At 39.4% G+C, this 24,079-nt stretch overlaps 2 protein-coding genes across 4 annotated transcripts in view; both read right to left on the bottom strand.

The window, feature by feature from the left end:
* Positions 1-399: 399 nt before the first annotated feature.
* The window catches only part of ank2a (ankyrin 2a, neuronal), a 77,237-nt gene continuing 53,557 nt past the window's right edge, over positions 400-24,079 (bottom strand). For all 3 annotated transcript variants that reach the window (XM_085163640.1, XM_085163643.1, XM_085163642.1), the window contains 10 exons: positions 23,964-24,041; positions 23,615-23,746; positions 23,306-23,446; positions 22,931-23,141; positions 22,573-22,648; positions 4,508-4,591; positions 4,258-4,422; positions 3,922-4,095; positions 3,616-3,707; positions 400-2,339 (listed from right to left, as the gene is read on the bottom strand). In XM_085163640.1, the coding sequence (XP_085019766.1) occupies positions 2,135-2,339; positions 3,616-3,707; positions 3,922-4,095; positions 4,258-4,422; positions 4,508-4,591; positions 22,573-22,648; positions 22,931-23,141; positions 23,306-23,446; positions 23,615-23,746; positions 23,964-24,041 (1,358 nt within the window). In that variant the 3' untranslated portion in view covers positions 400-2,134. The remainder of the gene's footprint in view (positions 2,340-3,615; positions 3,708-3,921; positions 4,096-4,257; positions 4,423-4,507; positions 4,592-22,572; positions 22,649-22,930; positions 23,142-23,305; positions 23,447-23,614; positions 23,747-23,963; positions 24,042-24,079) is intronic.
* LOC146516841 (uncharacterized) lies at positions 9,056-20,667 on the bottom strand. The gene has a single exon (XM_085163644.1). The coding sequence runs from the start codon at positions 20,481-20,483 to the stop codon at positions 13,548-13,550; it is 6,936 nt and encodes a 2,311-aa protein (XP_085019770.1). The 5' UTR covers positions 20,484-20,667; the 3' UTR covers positions 9,056-13,547.

The following is a 24,079-nucleotide window of genomic DNA, read 5'->3' as shown; positions in this document are numbered from 1 at the left end:
TGGATGTAGCAGGAATTAAAAAAGACAATTTTTAAGATAAATTTTCATTTGTCACAGTAGAAAAGGTGTAGTGTATTAGACATTTTCCCAACAAACATATGCTCCCCAGTTCAGTTCTGAGACATAAATCCTTTTGGAGTTAAGTCAGGAAGAAAATCCAGCATGATATTCATGGTCAAATATGCAGACAAGGCAACCTCTTGCAAATAAAGAAGCAGAGTAAAGTAGTTTCTAAAAAAGCACAGATGGAATTAATAATTCTCAGTTCCAATAAGCTCTGAACTTGGTTATGCAAGACCTCCCCTGAGACACAACCATCAACAATACACCCAAGCTACTGTTTTGGCATGTCAAAATGGCCCATTTTACAGTTAAAAGATGTAATCAGATACAACACTGCACATTTGTAGATTTTTATTCTCAGCTATAGATACACTGCAGCCATTTTCTTTTCTGCATTTTTGACTTTTGATACAGTAATACATGCCTTTATAGATATTTATTTATATATGCATTGTATATGTATATAACGGGTCATCATCACGGAGAAGGGATGCTGAGTCTTCAAATTAAAAGCATATCTGTCACAGTGAATCTCCACTAATTTGCATTTTTTTTCTCTAAATCACAAAATAAACAGTGAGAGTGAGAGTAAATACATTGCATGTTGTAAATACAAACAGTAGCGATGCTCCGAGCTGCGGATAATCATATATTTAAGCTCTCAACCTGCTTTGTTACAGCAATCCCTCCACAATGAGACTATACCTGTGGCTGATATATTCTGTACCTTGTGTTGCAGTGCACAGAAAGCATGGAGGTTTCCTCTTCTGACATTCAGGAGTGCAAATGCTAATTGTGTAAAATAAACATTTCTTTTCTTTGCTGACAGAAACTGCTACACACTCTTTAACTACACCAAATCATTCACTCACACACATAACACAAAACCGCCTTTATCTACTTCAACAATCGGATTCAAAAGATAAACTAACAAATCTTTACATAAATAAAACATTGAGTGTATCATCATCTTACCACAAATGTAATATTAGAAAACTGGGATTATTCCATTTCCCAGTGCCAAATCCTGAGGGGCTGAATTATTAAATTAAATAACTTCTCTACATGAAAATGAAAATACAAACAAACATCAGCAAACAAGTTAAAATCACCTACAGAAACTTTTGACCAGCATTCTGTGTGGTATTTAACTCATCAAATGCACAGACAAAATCAAACCTAAAGCACGTACAGTCACACATGCACTCATCACATCCATACTTTAAAAGTGGAGGTCAACAATGTTTAGTTGAAACATAATAATAAAGAATGAAAGACACACACACAATCCACACAACGACAAAGCAGTCAAAGCTAGGATCAAACTGACAGATGTTGATTAGTCATGCCTGTTAAGTTCACATGAGTGATTATTCATTCCTAGGCTACAGATGTCAGTAATGTTGAGATTAAATAGAATATATAATTCCCAAAGACAGAGTACACATAGTCAACACGAAACACAACAGCAGCAGTTAAATTCAGTGTCAGTACAGTCTGATTTTCTGTTTGTGACATCTTGACCATCTGAATCAAAAAAGCAGAGGCTAGTACAGTGAGTGAGAAGTTGTTGTTTTTTTCATAAAGGATTATCTGTGAAAGTTGTGAGAGGCAGTGCAATGTGAAATATCGTCTTTCAGTCCAAGCACCTACTCCAAGAGCAGTACCAGTGTTTTTAAGTAAAATGTACTTCTGGAGGTTTGTGAGTTATTTGATGGGGATAGTGTCGCTCTGTTTTCTTTGAGTGTTTTGTTGCTCTACCACAGGATAAGACAAACCTATCAGACAACTTGAATCAGAAAGTAAAACAATCAGGAGATCAACAAAAGGCTTTCTTTGGTCACAAAAGGCAAAAAAATAAAAAAAAGACAATAAAGAAACTCTGAAGTACTTTAAAACCACACAGGGAAAAAACTCCAAATCAAGAACTAAAGATCATCTTCCAGGTCCTAAAGGGGAAGACTGTGGTAGCTTTGAGGTGTTTGTGCACACTAGGATTGCATGTGACTAATGCATAGGACTAGCAGGGATTTTAGCATGGGCACAACGAGGGAGTTGGGCAGAGTGTTACTCAATCATTTACTCTTCCTTCCTCATCATCATTGTTCTTTTCTTCTTCGGAGTAGCGGTGAAAGAGCTGGTGGAGATGCTGTTGGAGATCACGGGTTTTCGATCCTTTTCTGGGGTGGTCCACTTTCTCTTGAATGACCTGTTTGCGCTGCCCAGCTCCCTCAACCACTGTTCGTGTGAGAGTGCAACCTTTACGCAGATGGGCCCTGGACAGGTAGCAAGAGGCAGGGAGGGGAAATAGATAAAGAGAGATAAATATCTTTGAAAAAATTCACCTGTGGAAAATAAAGTAAAGGAAGAGCTATAGTTACAGATATGTTATAGGAGAAAAAAAAACCCACACAGATTAGACCGTATAAATCCAACATTACATTTTTGGATTTACACAGTTGAATTGAATTCAGGTTTACTTATAAAGTGCCAAATCCCAACAACGATCACCTCAGGACACTTGATACTGTAAAGTAAAGACCCTATAGTATTCTGGAGAAAACCCCAATAATCAAGTGACTCTATATCACCCACATGGGGGACAAAATGTGAAAGCTTTTTTAGAAACTCTAGAAACCACAAATAAACCTGCCGCCTGAAAGCAGAAGTGCTCTGTTGGGATAATATAAAACTGTCTGATGACGGTATGATGAAGCCTGATTACTCAGGATTTTGTTTGTAAAGAGAAGGACTTTAAATTCAGTTGTGGACAGTGAGCCTGAGAAGCAGTTATGGGAGAAATTGATCTCTCTTTCTCATCTCTATTAATACTCGCTGCACACATGCACAGCAACTTGATGCATGCTCAATCGTCCAGGTAAGGAAATCCCCACAACTTGATTCTGTTCATCTGGACCTGAAATCACAATGACTAGATGAAAGGAATCAATTTTTTGTGAACAACTTCATAGCTATTTTCTTAGTGGAGAAACCTTAAGATTGTGTTGCAAAACTCATACTGTTAAGGCTGAAAACGTGTCGTCCCCTGCGTGGAACCTGAATTCAGGTTCCTCAAACCAAGGAATTTCTTTTGAGCCAGTTTTGCCTGAATTAAACTTGTTTGTAAAATACCACCATTAGGAAACCTACGGAATCCTACTCAAAACTCATTTGTGTCAAAATGTATCTTTTTCCTTTTCGTTTTTGTGTCTTTTGCTTGTTAATTACTTGGAATATTTAAGGTTATTCAACTTCTATACTACTCAAAAGCAGCAACACAAAGTAATCACTAAAACTATGATTTACTAAAAACAACTAAATAGTGCATGAATAATAACTTCAATGTAGTGCACAGGACAACATTTTCTTACACTTGTTCACAAGAGTTAAGAAATTATAAACTCAAATCTCACTGGTCACTTTACACGTTTGACTTTTATAATTGATTAAGAATACAAAAAAATTGTTTGCCAGCACAAATGAACATGCGCAAACATTAGTCAATAATAGTAAGCTTCACACACACACACACGTGCACTCCAGTAGGCACACCTCCTGACCACTGTTCCATCCTCTTTGATAGTCTCTCTTTCTACCACCAGAGGGAGCTCTGTTCCGCTAAAACCACTCAAATAACCAAATGCCTGGTGGCATGAAAAGCAGAGAACACAGTCTCTTAATTCAAAGTGATTAAATAATAAAAAACATATATTTGAAACTCGAAACATCTTCACAATGTGCTATTTGTTTAATTTTTTTTAAACATACAACTATGACATGATGAATGTTGATGTATAAGTATTATGTTAATATGTGGTTATGTGGTTGGGGAATAACGGTGACAACGTGTTTAAAAACCTTCTTGAAGTCGTCCTGGGCTGTAGGCAGATCAGAGGTCAAAGACTGATCACCATGGTGTGTCACTGTCCTTTCACCCTCCAACACGGTTGTCCTTTCCGTGTGACTGATCTTGCGGCCATCAGCCGTCTCCTGCCTTGATGATGACGAATGCTCACGTTCGGTAAAAGTCACCTAGGTCAGAAAGAAAGTTTATTTAGCTGTACTTTATATATTAATATCAGTATAGATGTTACACCTTCCATTTTTTGGTAAAAAAACCCCCAAAACACACAAACAACCCCAAAACAAAACAGAACAAAACACTATGAAGAAGGACATCTGCAACGCACATACCTCTGTGTGGTCTCCCTCACTTTTCACGACTGTCCGCTTCACAACCTTAGAGTAGCCATCTCCCTCCGCTGCAGGGGCAAACCCCTGAGGAGCTCCTTCTAAGATCGTCTCTTCATGCTCCGCACCATCCGCGGAAACACACTTACGTATAATTTTACGGGTAACCTGAGCAAGATAATGCATTTAACGACTATATATAGGATTAACTTTCGAAGCTGCATATAATGCATATAGTGCATTTTTTCTCCACCTTTTTGACAACTATGTGTCCATTTTCATCCTTGTACCTTTCTTCTGACACCGACTGGGCAGGGAGGTCTGGCATTTCATCAGCCTATGAGGAAAACAAGACAACTAATAATCAGACAGGCTAATTTGGGTCAGTGAAATATTCACTTCTTTAACTGACAAATTAGTGCAACTGTATGTTCGAGTAAAACAATGCACACAACTTTTAAGCAGTAATTCAGTGAGAAAACAGACTTCGGGACACAGGAAACAAACTTGCATTTTCAGATGTATTTTGTTAAATAAACCAAGAAAAAAAAAGTGCTCACAGGAGCACAAAACTCTCAGGTTAGGTTCATACATGTTAATCAAGGGGTGTGTTATCTAATTTGAACCCATTTTCATCCTTTCTGTTAAGACTTAAGGTTGTTAGAAAATAAACATTTGTAGCTAAAGTTTTTAGCTTTCATTTAGTTGCCACACTGATTTAAAACGTCATCAGTCATGCTAGATCAGATACCTGAATGACAACTCTTCTTTGTACTATTCTGGCAGTCAAAAATTCATCATCTGAACTTTCTGACATTGACCCAAGCTCAGCGTTGATCTCCTGACCAAGCAACACAAATCCATTGACATTTAATAATGAATGACAGCATGAATGCTAGGTTTGCAGGAAAGCAAGCAAGAAGCAGAGTGATATGTTGCACTTTCAGATGATTGCATGTCGTTTTGTACGTTACACTGAAAGTACAACATGGCAGTCTGTAATTAAACAAAAAAAGAAAATACACCATGCTCTTACCTAGATGACAATAAATGTGCCTACTGATGAAAAAAACGTAACTCATGTTATCACTGTGAGTGATCCTACTAGTTACAGGCAGCAAAGTGACATGCTAAGTTAGGATTAGTCAAATGTGAAATCAAAACAAATTAAGGGTTAGAAGGAGTTTTAGCTCCCATTCATGTGGCTACAGGGTTACCAGCAGTCATTCCTCTCTGAAGCAAATATAGTAATTTGGCCAAGCTCAGCTCTGGGGAAAACACTTGCAGGTTTTTTACCAACTCTCATCTTACCCTTGTCAGAGATTTATCAGTATCATGATATGCTGCAGTTTCACAGACAGGTGGTGGTTGTGAAGTCTCACACAAGGTGAATTCTTCATCTGATGTTTCTTGCATTTCTTCTCTCTTTACATCTACACGATAAAGAGGCTCATGGACAAAAGAAGCGTCTTCATAGTCTTCACTTCCAGAAGACATCAGTACTTTTTGATTCAACTTTTCCTGCACTCTAGAGTGATCCTGGGCTTGACCTCCACTTGACCTAGCTCTTGTCTCAGATTCATCGGGATCAGGCTCTGAGAAATCGGATGAACCCTGTTTGCAGTCAAAGTAAGGCTCTGGGTCAGAATATTCATTGGTTGGACTGTCTGCACCACTATGCACTATAGGACTGTATCCTGGAGGTATCTGAGTATAGGTAGATGAAATAGAGGAGGCCTCTGCATAGCCAGGTGACAAGTTGTACTCTTCATCAGAGGCTGAAGAAGAATCAGTTTGGGGTTTGACTGAAGAAGACTGAGAGTCAAAACATTCATCGTCTACTGAAGTCAGAGATCCTTCTGAATGGTGTTCACTGGTCCTGTCCTCATCTGAAGATATTTTTAAGTTCCTTGATGAGGAATTGGGCACCAGTTCTTCAAAGCTGAAATTTCTTGCAGATATCACTGTCTCGGGAGTCAAATCAGAAAGAGACTGTGAAGACAAATCTTCATTATGTATACTGTCAACAGAGTTTGCTGCCCATAACTGAAGTCTATCTGGGATAGTCTGTGATTCCTCTGTCACACCTTTAAAGTCATTAGATGGCATAGCTAATTCATGTGCTTCTTGACTCTGAAGAATGTCAGTTGTAGCGTCTTCCCAACAAATATCTTTCTCAGGTATGTCAGACTTGCTCTTTGTAGCAACTGAAGGACATTTCTGAGTATTATTTAGACCATGTGTGCTTAACTGGAATGCATTCACATGAAAGCTTGGTTGTTCCATTTCTTCACAAAGTCTTTGGGAAGATTCTGGGCTCGAAAGGGATTCATTAGAGGACTCAGAACTGTCTTTATGAAGACCAGAGCTTGATGGTACACTTGTGACAAGTTTTGTTACATCGGGAATGACTGAGACCATTTCATGTTCAAGCTGAATGGATGTCTGGAAATGTGGATGCTCTGGAATGGGAATATCTGGGTTATCTACTGCAAGCTGTGCAGCATCACTATATTCTGCAGGGCCATGATCCTGAAGGAAAATATCTTGGAACTCATACATTTGGTTAACTGCAGGGATCTTGTTGGTGGATTCAGATGAATGTGGTTTAAGTGCCTCTGGTCTAAACTTAAGTTTCATCTCCTCCAGATCTGACAGAAGCTGGTCAAGCTGAGGGGACCCAGACCCTGGTGGTGTTGGTGTGGATTCTGAGGACATGACAGTTGCAGCATCTGGGCTATCTTGAGCTGTTTGAGAGACTGATTCTAGAGTCATGAAACTTGGTTTAACTAAGCAATAATCTTCACTTGTGGGAGATGACATTTTGTCTTTTTCCTTTGGTGCACTAATTTGATTGGTCACTGTGGTGTCAAATTGTGCTTTACTCAAGTCAAAGTTAGCTGGAATTGGTAATTCTAGTTTTTTAGTGAAAACTGTATTTGAATCACATGGTAAGGATGGGGATTCTGCTGGAAAGACCTGCCTCTGTCCTAAATCAAGATTTTTTTGTTGTGAATCTTGTGAAATATTTGTCTTGGAAGATGCAGGTGACACCTGAAAGAAATGGTACAATGAAGTGGGAATTAAAAATAAATATCATGGTTGGTTTTGTTGTTGATTTAAGGAAGACTCCAATGACGCATGCATTTTTCAAGATTTTTCAAGGACAAGCTGGTGTTTTAAATACAAGAACAGTGAGCAATATTTTAAATAATTAAGTTCATTTGTAGCGCACATGCATATAAAACAGAATTAACATATTAAGAAATATGTTAATACATGTATTTAACAAGCAGCATGAGGTTTAAAAAGTATGGCATGACCTATTAAGATGCCCATTGATATTTTTGAAATATTCTTCATAGCAGTACATAATTGACAAGACATTATATTACAACTATGATAGACTTGCAAAAATGAATAACAAAAGATTTGATTTACTGTGAAGATGAACATGCATAAGTATAGTATAAAGTCACTTCCATGTCATATAAAGTCAGCCATCCAGCAGTTTATAAAAATTGCTAGTGCATTTTGCTGAGCCACATTACTGTAATAATAATTCCACTGATTCAAAAAACCTGCCCAAATGACACAAGCATTATAAGGAAAAGTTACAAAAACACATCAGGTGAAAATTTGAATCAACGCGACCAACCCAAGGTGTTGTGCCCCTGCCAATACATTTGAGAAAGCAAAATGTGTGGGTTTTAAACGTAAAAATTCTTTGACGGAGGATGTACTTTCATAGAGGAAGAAAAATATCAGCTGTGGCAAATTTAGAATTCTGTGTTTTTTAACTGAACAGCTAAATATTGCAAAAAAATTTGCTGCAACTACAGTAAATAAAAAATAAATTTCTATTGGTAATCTCTATTAGTTTTGCTTCAGAGAAAGGGCATTCCATCTGTTCTAATGCAAACATGCCATGGTCAGAGAGCCATTGGTGGAAGCTACTACTTATAAAAATCAACACTGCATTCACTGATATGCAACAGCCTTTGCTGCCTTACCAATGCCATGGAAATTTTTCTCTTGAACTTGATCGTGGATTTTCTTTTCATGGGCTTTTCATGTACTTGGGAAGATCAGTCTTGGACATGTGATATTGTTGTGTCCATTTTTGTTCATACACAAGTTGTATTCACTTCAGGGATTCTTTTTTCCTTGAGGTTGTTCATGGAAAGCCTCCTCCAGCCAGGTACCATGATGAAAACCACTGTTTTCTACAGATGGCTTGTGACTCAAATGATGAAAACTGGCTGTGATGTGTGGTTTATTGTGATCCAATATAGACTTTTTGGCATTTAGGCTTTATTAAAAAACAAACTGAAAAAAGGTTATTTATATCTTAGTAAAGAGTTATAGGTTCGTTTTCAGATGTTTCATTTTGTGTAGTCTTTGTTTCAAGATATGTATCTGTGACTGTAACTAATGTAGAGTGAAATCAGAATTTTGTAATCTTTTTGAATGCTCTTCTATTTTTTCTTCTTACTTGCCGAAACCAACAGCAACAGATCCTCTGTCTGAACTAGCCTGCATGCCAGATATACTTGGGCAAGATAGTAACCCCAAGTTGCTCTTCGATGCATCCACTGGAGTGTGAATTTTAGACAGAAAGCAATTGCATAGAAAAAGAAAAAAATAGTGCTTGTATGAGTGGGTGAATGAGGCAAGTTGTAGTGCTCCGAGTGCCTTGTCAGAGTAGAAAAGTGCTATATAAGAAGCAGTCCATTTACTACTGCTTGAGCATAGGGCTTTGTCTGATTGTTGGGGAGTTTCACTCTAATCTGAATTTGAAATAATTTTAGTGATTGCAGGCAACAAATCATCAACAACTGACTGTGTACACCTTTTTTTGTACAGTACATTTATGGGGGACCCGTAGGATTGAATATTATACTCTACTGTATAGAGTGTACAATACACATTGTATACAATACAAACTAGTGTATACAATCGATAATATGGTCATATCACATAAAAGAAAAATAGCAAAACATAAATAATTACAGTGTCTCTCCAGATTAGATAGATAGGTAATTTTATTATCTGGGCTGTGAATGTACAACGTTATGCCTATAATGTCTATTGTCTGAAAGAAAGAATTGAGTTGGTGGAAGACAGATGATCTGTGACAAAGTACAAAACCTGTAAACTCCCTCTGGTGGCCCATCTGCACCATGTGATGACAATTCATTTGATAACTTTTTATTTGTCCAGGGAACATAGTGACATATATAGCATTTAATTTCCTTTCTAAATTATTTTTTGCACCAAATATTATAATTTCTTAAAATTAAAACCAGAGTCAAATACCTCAGCACTCCTGAACAAAACTGTTTTGACCAGATGGGGACCCTTTAATTTATAATTTATGTTGTCACGCCTCCATTTGAATGTGCCCCTACAGCATCAGATAGGCATTTCTGCTGGTGTAACTCTACCAACTAATGCAAAAGCTTTGCTTGGACAGAATAAAACAGATAAACACTATTGACTATACCGCTCTACCATGATAGCGCATGTCGACGGCGTCATCTAGCTGCGCCTGTTTTGGTCGAAAGCATTGCAGCGGCTGCAAACAACATCATCTGCAAATTATGCCGGGCGACAGTAATAGCAAAGAGACGAAGCACTTTTGGAATATGGGGAAAGCTAAAAACTGCGCTTCCTCCACTTCCGTATCATTGATTCAATAATGCTGAATTCTGTCGCAGCTGTTCTATTCCCATGTTGTTGCAGTATATTAATGACTAAACTCGTATTGTGGATGGATTACCTCAGTTGTTCTCCTGACTGAAATTTAATAAATTCTGTTTTCATGGATGCCTGGATGTTAAACTTAATCGTTACACCTGGTAAAACAGCAACGCTGATTATTTTATTAAGGATGAAAGATTTTAGACAGTTTTTAACTCTGTGATGCCGCAGTGTTCGTTTGACTTTGGGACCTGAAACAGACGGAGTTTTGGACCCAGATTACTCCGCGAGGCTCCTGACTACGGCAGCCGTAATGCTCCGGCAATCCATCAAGCTGTGCGCCTTCATAGCTTACCAAAGTCATACTAAAACATTTTTTGACAGATTTCTACACGCCGTGTACCACATAAAATTGGTTCGAGGTCAGTAAGCACAACCAGAATTCAGACATAAGGCACACTGTCGATTTTTGAGAAAATGAAAGTATTTTAAGTATGCCTTATAGTGGGGGTAGGCAACCTTTCTGATGATGAGTACCATCTAAAATTTCCTCAGAAGTCAATGTGCCATATGATTGCAATAGCAATAAATTTAATAACTCTATATTAACAGTTACACACTATATAGAACAACTTTATAGAATTATATTTGTTCGCAGATGTTGGCAGCTATCAGCGAATAGTTATCAGCTGTTTTGAAACAAAAAAAGACACTTTTTATCCATAACAAGAACTCCATAACAACAAATGAACTGTACAACAGAAAATGCAAATGCTCTTTATGGTCTCCTCACAACAATGATAAGAAAAATAAACTGAGCCACTATGACATGTTTGTTAATACAGGGATACACATGTTAATGTGATCTCTGGTCTCCCACTCAGAGACACAGGTCTACGAGTGTCCAGCATGCAGACCGCTACCTGAAGACACTCTTCGTGTGAGAGAAAATCTGCTCACACAGATATGTAGAGCCAAATACTGTCAATAATGCCTCTGCAATGTTCTGAAGACAGTTAAACTTGTCAGGTAGTGATGTCCAGCAGGTGAAAATGCAAGCTCCATGAACACGCACAGCTACAGATTCCAGCTGCGTTCATAGTTCTGCAAACTTTGACCCCCCACAAAGTTGAGGTTTTCAGTTCAATCAGCTGCATTTCAATGTCGCATTAACTCAGCCAGTTAATGCGAGACAAATCTAGCTGCTCATTAAAGCCTTCTGGTTTGATCAGTCTCGAATCTACGGATGTATCCGTGTATTTTCGTGGTGCTGATGCTGCGCTGAGCGGACAGCTCCTGAAGCATTTCAAGTGTCGGAATGTGGAAATTTCAACATCGTTTGAAAAAACTGTCAGCTAGCAACGTCCCTCTCACCGATAAGCTAAGTTATTTTTTAGCCAATTATAAGTTGAATCTGGTAGTTGGGGTTGTTAGCTAAGATACCGTCATTAAGAAGCGGCACAACTAGTGTGTCTATGTGAGCTAATTTGTGATGTGCACCGCTGGCCCAGCCATTTATTTTTTAATGCACCTTCTCAGATTAACTCACTGCGTGTTGTGCCCAGAGCTGGACTGTGACAAAAGATCGGCCCGGGCATTTTGACTAGAGACCGGCCCACCAGGTATTAAAGTCATAAAGCCTTTGAATGAAAACAAACGCTGTGGTGACGGTGATGTACACTGTCTTGTTGGTATATGTATGATTTCTATACATTTTACGTCAGATAAAAACTTTGGTTATAAGATTCAGATAATTATTTAATAAAAGCTAGACATTTTTAAATGAGAATAAGAAAGAAACACATTTCTTTGTGGCCCCTTTCCCTGTTAATGCCCTACCTGGCCCCCTGGCAAAACTTTGCTAGATCCACCCCTGCACAGTTACCAGCTGTCAGAAAATGATATTGGTGTTATTTGTTTCTCAGAAACAGTTCATAACTTCCCTTCAACTCATTCATGTCACCTAAAAGGTAAACCTGTTTCTCCATCACCTGTTCAGCTCTGATGATTCAGTAAGGACATCTCCTGGTTTCATCTTCATGTTTCCCTCTCACCACATAACCAAACCGATATCATGACCAGCAGCTTTTACAGCGGTGGCTCTAGCAAACATCAGCTGATACTAGAAATTAATATTAAATAAATTCTAACAACTGATCAAGCTAAAACATGTTGCTGTTGTTTAGCGCGACATCCGCTGGTTTCCTGTTTCTGGTGCAAAGTGGGCGATAAACAAGCAAGAGAGAAAAGCCGATCAGCTGATCATTGATCAGTTTCATGATTGAAGTAGCAACAGGAGAGGGAGGGGGAGAGAATGAGAGAAGCAGAAACAGCTGTGCAGCGTAAAGATGCAGAAAAACTCCAGCTTTGTGCCTTTTTCCATTCTAGCTGAAGTACGAGACAAACTGTGTTCCTTTTCAGCTTAACACGAAACACGTAATATTTTCTCTGAATGTGGGATGATTCCATTTTTTACGGGACGGTTGGCAACTCTACTAACTAACCTTATGAATAAAATAAAGTTCACTATCAGTAACATCAAAGCACCCGCCCAGCTGTATAGAAACTCCGTCATGCTAGCTAGTACGCAGTACGGGTTATTGTAACTGACTGTAAAAAGTCAGCACAACGAAAATAAACTACACCTAAACTTGGTTTTTCTCTGACCCAGAAAGACTGCAGGTCATAACTTATTACCTGAAGTTCAGTTCACCTGACACTCGGACCAGCGGCCGCCTCGGGTCTCTCCTCCTCCTGCCTCCCCCTTTCCCTCATCCACCCGCTGGCCTCTGTGGAAGCTCCGCCATAGCCACCACCAAACAACTGAGTTATTTTTACACATCGACCAGCATCTGGCCAATCCACCACCTTTCATTGTTTATACCGTTACAAAAATAAATAAATAAATAATCGGCCCATAAAAACGAAAAATCACCCGGTATGACTGATGGCCAGTCCAGATATGGTCGTGCCATCAGTTAACCCTTGGCACGCGTGCCCAGGGTTGTCGACCCCTGCCTTATAGTGTGTAAAGTATGTTATACAGAAGAAAAGAATATATCGCGATATATATCGTTACCGCACATGCTTTAAATTATACCATGATATGGATTTTAGGCCATATTGACCAGCCCTAACTGGCGTGGATAATCATTAAACATTACACATTAGGGAACATGAAAGGCTTGGTCAAACAAATAAACAAACCCCCCCTCAAAATTAGGGCTCGAAATACAACCACATTCACTAAAAAAGGCAACAGTTGAAAACAAATAAAGAACATTAAGCTCATTTTGAGTTAATCCCATGATCCTAGTAGTACCTAGCAGCCCTAGCAGTAAATAGTTGGCCTTACTTGCATTGAGGAATAAAGGATAAATAGAATATATGCGTAGGGGAATCACACAGTTTATCAAATTAACTTCATAAGTCAAGATTATGGGTGTCTTCAGCATTGCAATAGAGATGCTTGAAGATCCTAACACAATAGTTGTTATGCAAAAAAAGATGACTGGTGACTGGTGAAAAACTAGAGAAAAAAAAAACTGAACCATTTTAGTTACTATTGTGTCAGGATGGTTTTGTGATGTTCAACTGACTTGACTAAATAGGTGGATGGTTTCAGAAAATATAATATCACAACAAGGACATTTTCCTTTATACATTGGATCAGAAAGATATGACATTAGTTTGGGAAAACAAACTTTATTTTGTATGCTAGAATCACTAACATATCTCATTTCATATGACTGTGATGGCAAGGAATGCAAAGATGACGTGTGTACCTGGGTATGGTTTTTATTAACTAATAGGTTTTGAGAAGATAGAGGTTCAAAATCTGATGAAAAAGCCTTGACTGAAGTTGATTTTTCTCTGAAAGCATGACTTGATTTTTGGGACGAAGTTGTGTCGCGTTCATTTTCTGGGGACGAAGGGCTATTATTTGATAAAGAATTGGGACCAAAATCAGATACATGTGACTGAGAGGACACTGGTCTGATCTCATCAAACATAATTTCCAGACACAAATCAGAATCTTCCCAGTCTGAAAATGCTGATTCTGGTGTAACCGACCTTTGCCATAACAATTCCGCATTGCATTCATTATGGGGACATCTGAACTGAGGAACAGGTGAGTCCGGAGAGAGCGGCCTAAATTCACCTTCAGACTCCAGCGATTCAGGAGACTGTGGCCTTAATTCCGCCACCCACTCGTCTAGAAGATAAAGGGTATGTTCTGTATCAGATGCTTCTGATGGCGAAGATGCAGAAGGCATAGTTCTCAAGTCACTACTTTGGAAGTCAAATAAAGTGTCACATTTGTTGTCATGTGTAAAGCCTCGCACAACCTGTGCATACGATAAAGGTCTTGAAACAGGCAGCAAAGGGGATGATTTTATAGCAAGATCTGAGTGTTTAACTTCAACATTTGAAGAGTAGGAATCTGGTGAATCTGGTCTGTTGTCTTCAAACATTTGTGCAAGACAAGATTCTAAATCATCATTATCAGACATTGTTGAAAGAGGTGACTTGGGCCTATTTTCAGAATATTGCAAGTAGTACTTACAATGTTGACTGATTGTTGGACTTAACATCATGGAAGAAGAATGAGGACATTGATGAACTGACACCACAGATTCTGGGGAGGATGCTCTAAAGTCTGCCAGCCAACTGTTCAAGAGTGAAAAGTCCAAACCAGGAGACACAAACTCTGGAGACAATGCTCTATTATCTGATAACAAATCCAGACTAAAATCAGATGAATGTGACTGAGACCACACTGGTCTGATCTCATCAAACATAATTTCCAGACACAAATCAGAATCTTCCCAGTCTGAAAATGCTGATTCTGGTGTAACCGACCTTTGCCCTAACAATTCCGCATTACATTCATTATGGGGACATCTGAACTGAGGAACAGGTGAGTCCGGAGAGAGCGGCCTAAATTCACCTTCAGACTCCAGCGATTCAGGAGACTGGGGCCTTAATTCCGCCACCCACTCGTCTAGAAGATAAAGGGTATGTTCTGTATCAGATGCTTCTGATGGCGAAGCCGCAGAAGGCATAGTTCTCAAGTCACTACTTTGGAAGTCAAATAAAGTGTCACATTTGTTGTCATGTGTAAAGCCTCGCACAACCTGTGCATACGTCAAAGGTCTTGAAACAGGCAGCAAAGGCGATGATTTTATAGCAAGATCTGAGTGTTTAACTTCAACATTTGAAGAGTAGGAATCTGATGATTCTGGTCTTTTGTCCTGAAACATTTTTGTAAGAAAAGATTCTAAATCGTCATTATCGGACATTGTTGAAAGAGGTGACGTGGGCCTATTTTCAGAATATTGCAAGTAGTAATTACAATGTTGACTGATTGTTGGACTTAACATCAAGGAAGAAGAATGAGGACACTGATGAACTGACACCACAGATTCTGGGGAGGATGCTCTAAAGTCTGCTAGCCAACTGTTCAAGAGTGAAAAGTCCAAACCAGGAGACACAAACTCTGGAGACAACGCTCTATTATATGATAACAAATCCAGACTAAAATCAGATGAATGTGACTGAGAGGACACTGGTCTGATCTCATCAAACATAATTTCCAGACACAAATCAGAATCTTCCCAGTCTGAAAATGCTGATTCTGGTGTAACCGACCTGTGCCATAACAATTCCGCATTGCATTCATTATGGGGACATCTGAACTGAGGAACAGGTGAGTCCGGAGAGAGCGGCCTAAATTCACCTTCAGACTGCAGCGATTCAGGAGACTGTGGCCTTAATTCCACCACCCACTCGTCTAGAAGATAAAGGGTATGTTCTGTATCAGATGCTTCTGATGGCGAAGCCGCAGAAGGCATAGTTCTCAAGTCACTACTTTGGAAGTCAAATAAAGTGTCACATTTGTTGTCATGTGTAAAGCCTCGCACAACCTGTGCATAGGTCAAAGTTCTTGAAGCAGGCAGCAAAGGGGATGATTTTACAGTAAGAGCTGAGTGTTTAACTTCAACAATTGAAGAGTAGGAATCTGGTGAATCTGATCTGTTGTCTTCAAACATTTGTGCAAGACAAGATTCTAAATCATCATTGTCAGACATTGTTGAAAGAGGTGACGTGGGCCTATTTTCAGAATATTGCAAGTAGTACTTACAATGTTGACTGATTGTTGGACTTAACATCATGGAAGAAGAATGAGGACATTGATGAACTGACACCACAGATTCTGGGGAGGATGCTCTAAAGTCTGCTAGCCAAATGTTCAAGAGTGAAAAGTCCAAACCAGGAGACACAAACTCTGGAGACAACGCTCTATTATCTGATAACAAATCCAGACTAAAATCAGATGAATGTGACTGAGAGGACACTGCTCTGATCTCATCAAACATAATTTCCAGACAAAAATCAGAATCTTCCCAGTCTGAAAATGCTGATTCTGGTGTAACCGACCTTTGCCATAACAATTCCGCATTACATTCATTATGGGGACATCTGAACTGAGGAACAGGTGAGTCCGGAGAGAGCGGCCTAAATTCACCTTCAGACTGCAGCGATTCAGGAGACTGTGGCCTTAATTCCACCACCCACTCGTCTAGAAGATAAAGGGTATGTTCTGTATCAGATGCTTCTGATGGCGAAGCCGCAGAAGGCATAGTTCTCAAGTCACTACTTTGGAAGTCAAATAAAGTGTCACATTTGTTGTCATGTGTAAAGCCTCGCACAACCTGTGCATAGGTCAAAGTTCTTGAAGCAGGCAGCAAAGGGGATGATTTTACAGTAAGAGCTGAGTGTTTAACTTCAACATTTGAAGGGTAGGAATCTGGTGAATCTGGTCTGTTGTCTTCAAACATTTGTGCAAGACAAGATTCTAAATCATCATTATCAGACATTGTTGAAAGAGGTGACGTGGGCCTATTTTCAGAATATTGCAAGTAGTACTTACAATGTTGACTGATTGTTGGACTTAACATCATGACAGAAGAATGAGGACACTGATGAACTGACACCACAGATTCTGGGGAGGATGTTCTAAAGTCTGCCAGCCAAATGTTCAAGAGTGAAAAGTCCAAACCAGGAGACACAAACTCTGGAGACAACGCTCTATTATATGATAACAAATCCAGACTAAAATCAGATGAATGTGACTGAGAGGACACTGGTCTGATCTCATCAAACATAATTTCCAGACACAAATCAGAATCTTCCCAGTCTGAAAATGCTGATTCTGGTGTAACCGACCTTTGCCCTAACAATTCCGCATTGCATTCATTATGGGGACATCTGAACTGAGGAACAGGTGAGTCCGGAGAGAGCGGCCTAAATTCACCTTCAGACTCCAGCGATTCAGGAGACTGTGGCCTTAATTCCACCACCCACTCGTCTAGAAGATAAAGGGTATGTTCTGTATCAGATGCTTCTGATGGCGAAGACGCAGAAGGCATAGTTCTCAAGTCACTACTTTGGAAGTCAAATAAAGTGTCACATTTGTTGTCATGTGTAAAGCCTCGCACAACCTGTGCATACGTCAAAGGTCTTGAAACAGGCAGCAAAGGCGATGATTTTATAGCAAGATCTGAGTGTTTAACTTCAACATTTGAAGAGTAGGAATCTGGTGATTCTGGTCTTTTGTCCTGAAACATTTGTGTAAGAAAAGATTCTAAATCGTCATTATCGGACATTGTTGAAAGAGGTGACGTGGGCCTATTTTCCGAATATTGCAAGTAGTAATTACAATGTTGACTGATTGTTGGACTTAACATCAAGGAAGAAGAATGAGGACATTGATGAACTGACACCAAAGATTCTGGGGAGGATGCTCTTAAGTTTGCCAGCCAACTGTTCAAGAGTGAAAAGTCCAAACCAGGAGACACAAACTCTGGAGACAACGCTCTATTATCTGATAACAAATCCAGACTAAAATCAGATGAATGTGACTGAGAGGACACTGCTCTGATCTCATCAAACATAATTTCCAGACAAAAATCAGAATCTTCCCAGTCTGAAAATGCTGATTCTGGTGTAACCGACCTTTGCCATAACAATTCCGCATTACATTCATTATGGGGACATCTGAACTGAGGAACAGGTGAGTCCGGAGAGAGCGGCCTAAATTCACCTTCAGACTGCAGCGATTCAGGAGACTGTGGCCTTAATTCCACCACCCACTCGTCTAGAAGATAAAGGGTATGTTCTGTATCAGATGCTTCTGATGGCGAAGCCGCAGAAGGCATAGTTCTCAAGTCACTACTTTGGAAGTCAAATAAAGTGTCACATTTGTTGTCATGTGTAAAGCCTCGCACAACCTGTGCATACGTCAAAGTTCTTGAAGCAGGCAGCAAAGGGGATGATTTTACAGTAAGAGCTGAGTGTTTAACTTCAACAATTGAAGAGTAGGAATCTGGTGAATCTGATCTGTTGTCTTCAAACATTTGTGCAAGACAAGATTCTAAATCATCATTGTCAGACATTGTTGAAAGAGGTGACGTGGGCCTATTTTCAGAATATTGCAAGTAGTACTTACAATGTTGACTGATTGTTGGACTTAACATCATGGAAGAAGAATGAGGACATTGATGAACTGACACCACAGATTCTGGGGAGGATGCTCTAAAGTCTGCTAGCCAAATGTTCAAGAGTGAAAAGTCCAAACCAGGAGACACAAACTCTGGAGACAACGCTCTATTATATGATAACAAATCCAGACTAAAATCAGATGAATGTGACTGAGAGGACACTGGTCTGATCTCATCAAACATAATTTCCAGACACAAATCAGAATCTTCCCAGTCTGAAAATGCTGATTCTGGTGTAACCGACCTGTGCCATAACAATTCCGCATTACATTCATTATGGGGACATCTGAACTGAGGAACAGGTGAGTCCGGAGAGAGCGGCCTAAATTCACCTTCAGACTGCAGCGATTCAGGAGACTGTGGCCTTAATTCCACCACCCACTCGTCTAGAAGATAAAGGGTATGTTCTGTATCAGATGCTTCTGATGGTGAAGCCGCAGAAGGCATAGTTCTCAAGTCACTACTTTGGAAGTCAAATAAAGTGTCACATTTGTTGTCATGTGTAAAGCCTCGGACAACCTGTGCATAGGTCAAAGTTCTTGAAGCAGGCAGCAAAGGGGATGATTTTACAGTAAGAGCTGAGTGTTTAACTTCAACATTTGAAGAGTAGGAATCTGGTGAATCTGGTCTGTTGTCGTCAAACATTTGTGCAAGACAAGATTCTAAATCATCATTATCGGACATTGTTGAAAGAGGCGACGTGGGCCTATTTTCAGAATATTGCAAGGAGTACTTACAATGTTGACTGATTGTTGGACTTAACATCATGACAGAAGAATGAGGACACTGATGAACTGACACCACAGATTCTGGGGAGGATGCTCTAAAGTCTGCCAGCCAACTGTTCAAGAGTGAAAAGTCCAAACCAGGAGACACAAACTCTGGAGACAACGCTCTATTATATGATAACAAATCCAGACTAAAATCAGATGAATGTGACTGAGAGGACACTGGTCTGGTCTCATCAAACATAATTTCCAGACACAAATCAGAATCTTCCCAGTCTGAAAATGCTGATTCTGGTGTAACCGAACTTTGCCCTAACAATTCCACATTACATTCATTATGGGGACATCTGAACTGAGGAACAGGTGAGTCCGGAGAGAGTGGCCTAAATTCACCTTCAGACTCCAGCGATTCAGGAGACTGGGGCCTTAATTCCGCCACCCACTCGTCTAGAAGATAAAGGGTATGTTCTGTATCAGATGCTTCTGATGGTGAAGATGCAGAAGGCATACTTCTCAAGTCACTACTTTGGAAGTCAAATAAAGTGTCACATTTGTTGTCATGTGTAAAGCCTCGCACAACCTGTGCATAGGTCAAAGTTCTTGAAGCAGGCTCTAGCAATTCTTCATTATGGGGACATCTGAACTGAGTAACAGGTGAGTCAGGAGAGAGAGGACTAAATTCATCATCAGACTCCAATGATTCAGCAGATTTTGGCCGCAATCTTGGGCATGATTTTACATTAAAAGCTGAGCGTGTAAGTTCAATATTTGAAGAGTAGAAATCTTTTGAATTTTTTTTGTTATCCTCAAAAACTTGTGTAGGTACTGTTCTCAAGTCACTGATAAGGGTTAACTCCTTTTCAGTTAGAGGGCATACGGTCCCCAAAAATTTTGTATCTACAGGAAATACATAATCCCTCTGTTTTCCTAGCGATGTATGTGAAATTTTCAAACATGGCCTTAGTGCTTGCTTCTCAGTTGTGAATAATGCATACTGACAGTCTTTGTTTACAGTTTCATTTAAGGGTTTTTTTGTGTTAGAGAATTGAGTTATCGTTGGAAAGTCCAAAATGTATTTTGGTCTCTCCACTAAGTCAAACACAAGTGGTTGGGCTATAGATATTTTTTGCGAGTTGTCACAAGTTTCAAGTTTTTGGTGTTGGTCTTTGGTAGGTGAGAAAGAGTTTCCTAATGATAATTCTTTCACCGAAGTCAAATTTATAGTCTCTTTCATTTCATTGTATTCTGGAGCCAATTTTGGCTTTGTTGTTAAATCTTCAACTGACTTCCCTGGTAATGAATTATTTTCTAAAGATTCTGCTTCCAGCTTTGAAAACCAGTAATCAAGGTAAGATTGACTCCTTTCCTCTCTTAATTTTTGGACACCAGAAACTAGTGGCCTAAATTGAAATGACTCTTCTTCAAAATCATTGACACTCTTCTTCAGTGTCAATGATTTTGACTTCTACACATGTAAGAGTAGATGAATCCATAATTGGTATTTCTCGTCCTTTCATGTGACATATCAATGAATCTGATGCATCTGTGGTGTTATCATCTCGCCATTTATTAAGATGAGATGAGCAATTCTTTATAGTATATTGCTTGACATCACATGCTTTATGCTGGTGCTGTGAAGCAGAAAAATGTGGTGGAAGATAAACTGATGTGGCAGATTGCTGGGGGACAGACGGAGGGCAATCACAATCTACATAATCCTCCATCAAAGGGCTACTTTGACCTGCTTCCTTTACACTGAATTTCTGGTAAGAAGTTGACATCAGGGATGGTGAGGATGGATTTTCTCCTGAATACTGTAAATAATAATGACAGTGTTGATTCATTAGCTGTGTGCGAATTGGCTGTGACAGCAATAGTTCGAGAAATGAAAAACTGCACTGAGAAGTTTGCGATTGTGGGGAAGATGGTCGGCAATCCCTATCTGTAGATAAATTGTCATGAATAGCTGCACACAAGTCAGGTGAAGATATTCCTTTGTGAACTGAACGACCATATTCATTTTCTACTATCACAGGTGAGAATGTTCTGGATTCTTTCTTTAAATTTTCACCCTCATGTCTTGGACTATATTTAGAGATTAGATAGTCATTTGATACTGGTCTAGAGTGGGAAATTACAGGAACAAAAGCCTTTGACCCAAAAAGCGGTTTGTGGTCGTAACTACATGACTCACAGGTGTTATATTCATTTTCAGTGATGTTGTTTGTAACTTCTGGAGAACTACATCTCTCAGACATAACAGAGAGTGCATAAGTCTCATCAAATATACTTGAAAAGTCTGGAGGTAATACTCTTTCCCCACCCTGAGGAGAGTCAGGTGACATTGCTCTATAATCACTAACTGACATGACAGATTCGGGGGATGACCATCTAGGTACAGATTCATTTAACATCCATGCATCTGGAAGGAAGTGACCACTTTCATTAGCGGGAGAAAGGGAGCCACACTGCTCTTCAGATGCTAAAGAATCAGGGGTCAATCGGCTGCAGTCTATAAAAGTGGAAGGTAATGTGATACCACACTCAGGTGTTTGTGGTGTGAGATAAGTGACAGGCTGGAAATAGTGGAAAGACAAATATTCTGGCTCAGTAATGCAGGACCTGTTTGCTTCTGCTACAACATTGTTACTGTTTGGAGTAGTAGAATAACAATTACAGATCATCTCAGTTGAGTCACAAGCCATACAATGAGGGCGACAGGTTGTCTGACTGCATGGCATCATTGTCTGTATGCCATTTTTAAATGGATTCACGTTGCTGGACTTAGCTGTTGCAATATTGAGTTCAGTTGCCTGCATATCAGCATTATCATCAATGAAGGGCAAGTTTTCCAGAATGACTTCACTATATATATTGCACTTTGTTATTTCTTCTTTGCTTAACTTGAAGGGTTTGGTGTCTATGTCCACACCTGAAACCTGTGTGGTCTTGTCATGACTATAGAGTACTCTCTTGAACTGGGCTGTGATCTCACTAGAACTGGCTGGATCTCTACTGCAAAACAAGGGTGCACAATGTAATTCATTACAAAGCTTACTGACATCAGTTTCAATTTTGTCTGACTCTGACAGCCTCAGAGTAAAGTCTCTGACAGAAAAAGATGAGTGAAATGAGTGAATTTCACACGATTGACCTTGCTTGTCTTCACACCCACAGTGCTCTAAGCTTTGACCATCTTTGACTTGAGCTCCACCTTGGAAAGAGCTGATGAAATGAGCTTCCTGGTCTTTCACTTTGGGGTCATAAACTTGAGTTGCTTGGCTCCCAAATGCAGCTTCTTTAGAAGTGGGCTGCATACTTACTTGCTCATCTAAGTTGTCTTGACTTGATTCACGTGTAATTACATCCTCAGAGGTCCACAAGTTAGGATTCAACTCACTGCAGAACAAAAAGAAAGATATGTCACAAAATCTAACTTTGATGATAAATGTGCGTCTCAGAGTCCTAATCTGACAAGCTAAAAGGAAAACACACCCAAAGAACTGCACCCACTATATGACACAAAGAACAGCCTGAAGCAGGATAGGACACTGTTCTGTTTCCTGAGGACAACTTGGTGGGAAACATTAGGCTTGAGAAAAGGAGTAGTTTGATCTGACATTGTGTTGCACTGCCAGTGCATTTTGCAGAGTCAGGAATATTTTCAAATGAATAACTTACTGCGGGATTTCAAGCTCCTCCAATAGGTCACCATGCATGCTCTCTGAATGGATCTGTCCAACAGGCTCTGCCCACGAAGGAATATCCAGTAGGGACGCGACTGAGAGGTCCTCTTCTGAAACAGCTGGGGGTGGTCTGCGATCTGACTCCACTTTTCTCACAACTCTGGGGCTATCTGCATCCTCTTGGACTGAAGATAAGGCTACTGACACTAAAAACAATACATATATGTATATGTATATATATATATATATATATATATATATATATATATATATATATATATATATATATATATATATATATGAATGAACGTAAACACACAGGGAGCTTGGTGTAAGGTAGGGTTTTCAATGTGCTAAGAAGTACAACTACCTTCACTGTGATCCAGTGTCTTCTCTATCTCTGCATAAGTTCTAGATGTTTGCTCTTGAACTGACTTGTTCATCTGGGTTTCAATAAGATGAACAATGTCCATGCGGTTGATCTTAGTCAGCCTCTTAATCAGACAGTCCTCTGTGGAAGAATCAATAATTTATTAATAGATGACTAGAAGACATTCATTTCTATTACTTAAAAACTGAAAATATAACATTTGTATTCAATCAGCGATTTGAATATGGGTCTACCAAATGCACAAATAATTTCATAAAGGCATATCTGGCAGGACAAAATGGTATGGACCTGTGGCGTGTTTGCCCTCACGTTCAACCCAGCGCTGCAGTAAAGCATGGCTCTGCTCTTGGAGGGAATTAGGATTCTCTGTTCTCACTAGCTGAATATCATCTTCACTGAATTCCAGTTCTCTTGCAAGTTCTTGAGAGGTGGAGAACAAATCAAATAACAAAAGAGTTGAATTATGTATAATACCATCTGTTCCTGATGATGAATAGTTGAGTTAAAGTTAAAATAACATTTGAAAAATGCAGTAAATACAGCCTCTACCTAAAATACAGCCTCTTCCTAAAGTACATTGCATGTTTAAAATTTAAAATATAAAACTTAAAATTAATTGCATAATTTGACAGCTTACCAGTCCAGCTGAAGCCAAGAAGATCTGAAATGATAGCTAATGTCTCCTCTTTCCTGTCAGCATCTTCCTGCCAATCGACTAAAAAAAATGCCAACATAGCCAAACATTAAATGTTA

The sequence above is a fragment of the Neolamprologus multifasciatus genome, chromosome 6 (assembly GCF_963576455.1).
Source record: "Neolamprologus multifasciatus chromosome 6, fNeoMul1.2, whole genome shotgun sequence".
Classification (NCBI taxonomy): domain Eukaryota; kingdom Metazoa; phylum Chordata; class Actinopteri; order Cichliformes; family Cichlidae; genus Neolamprologus; species Neolamprologus multifasciatus.
This window is presented reverse-complemented; position numbering and strand designations above follow the sequence as displayed.

Bases quoted from the DNA above. Each gene is read 5' to 3' on its own strand.
- LOC146516841 (XM_085163644.1), bottom strand. From the start codon at position 20,483: ATGAAAGAGACTATAAATTTGACTTCGGTGAAAGAATTATCATTAGGA.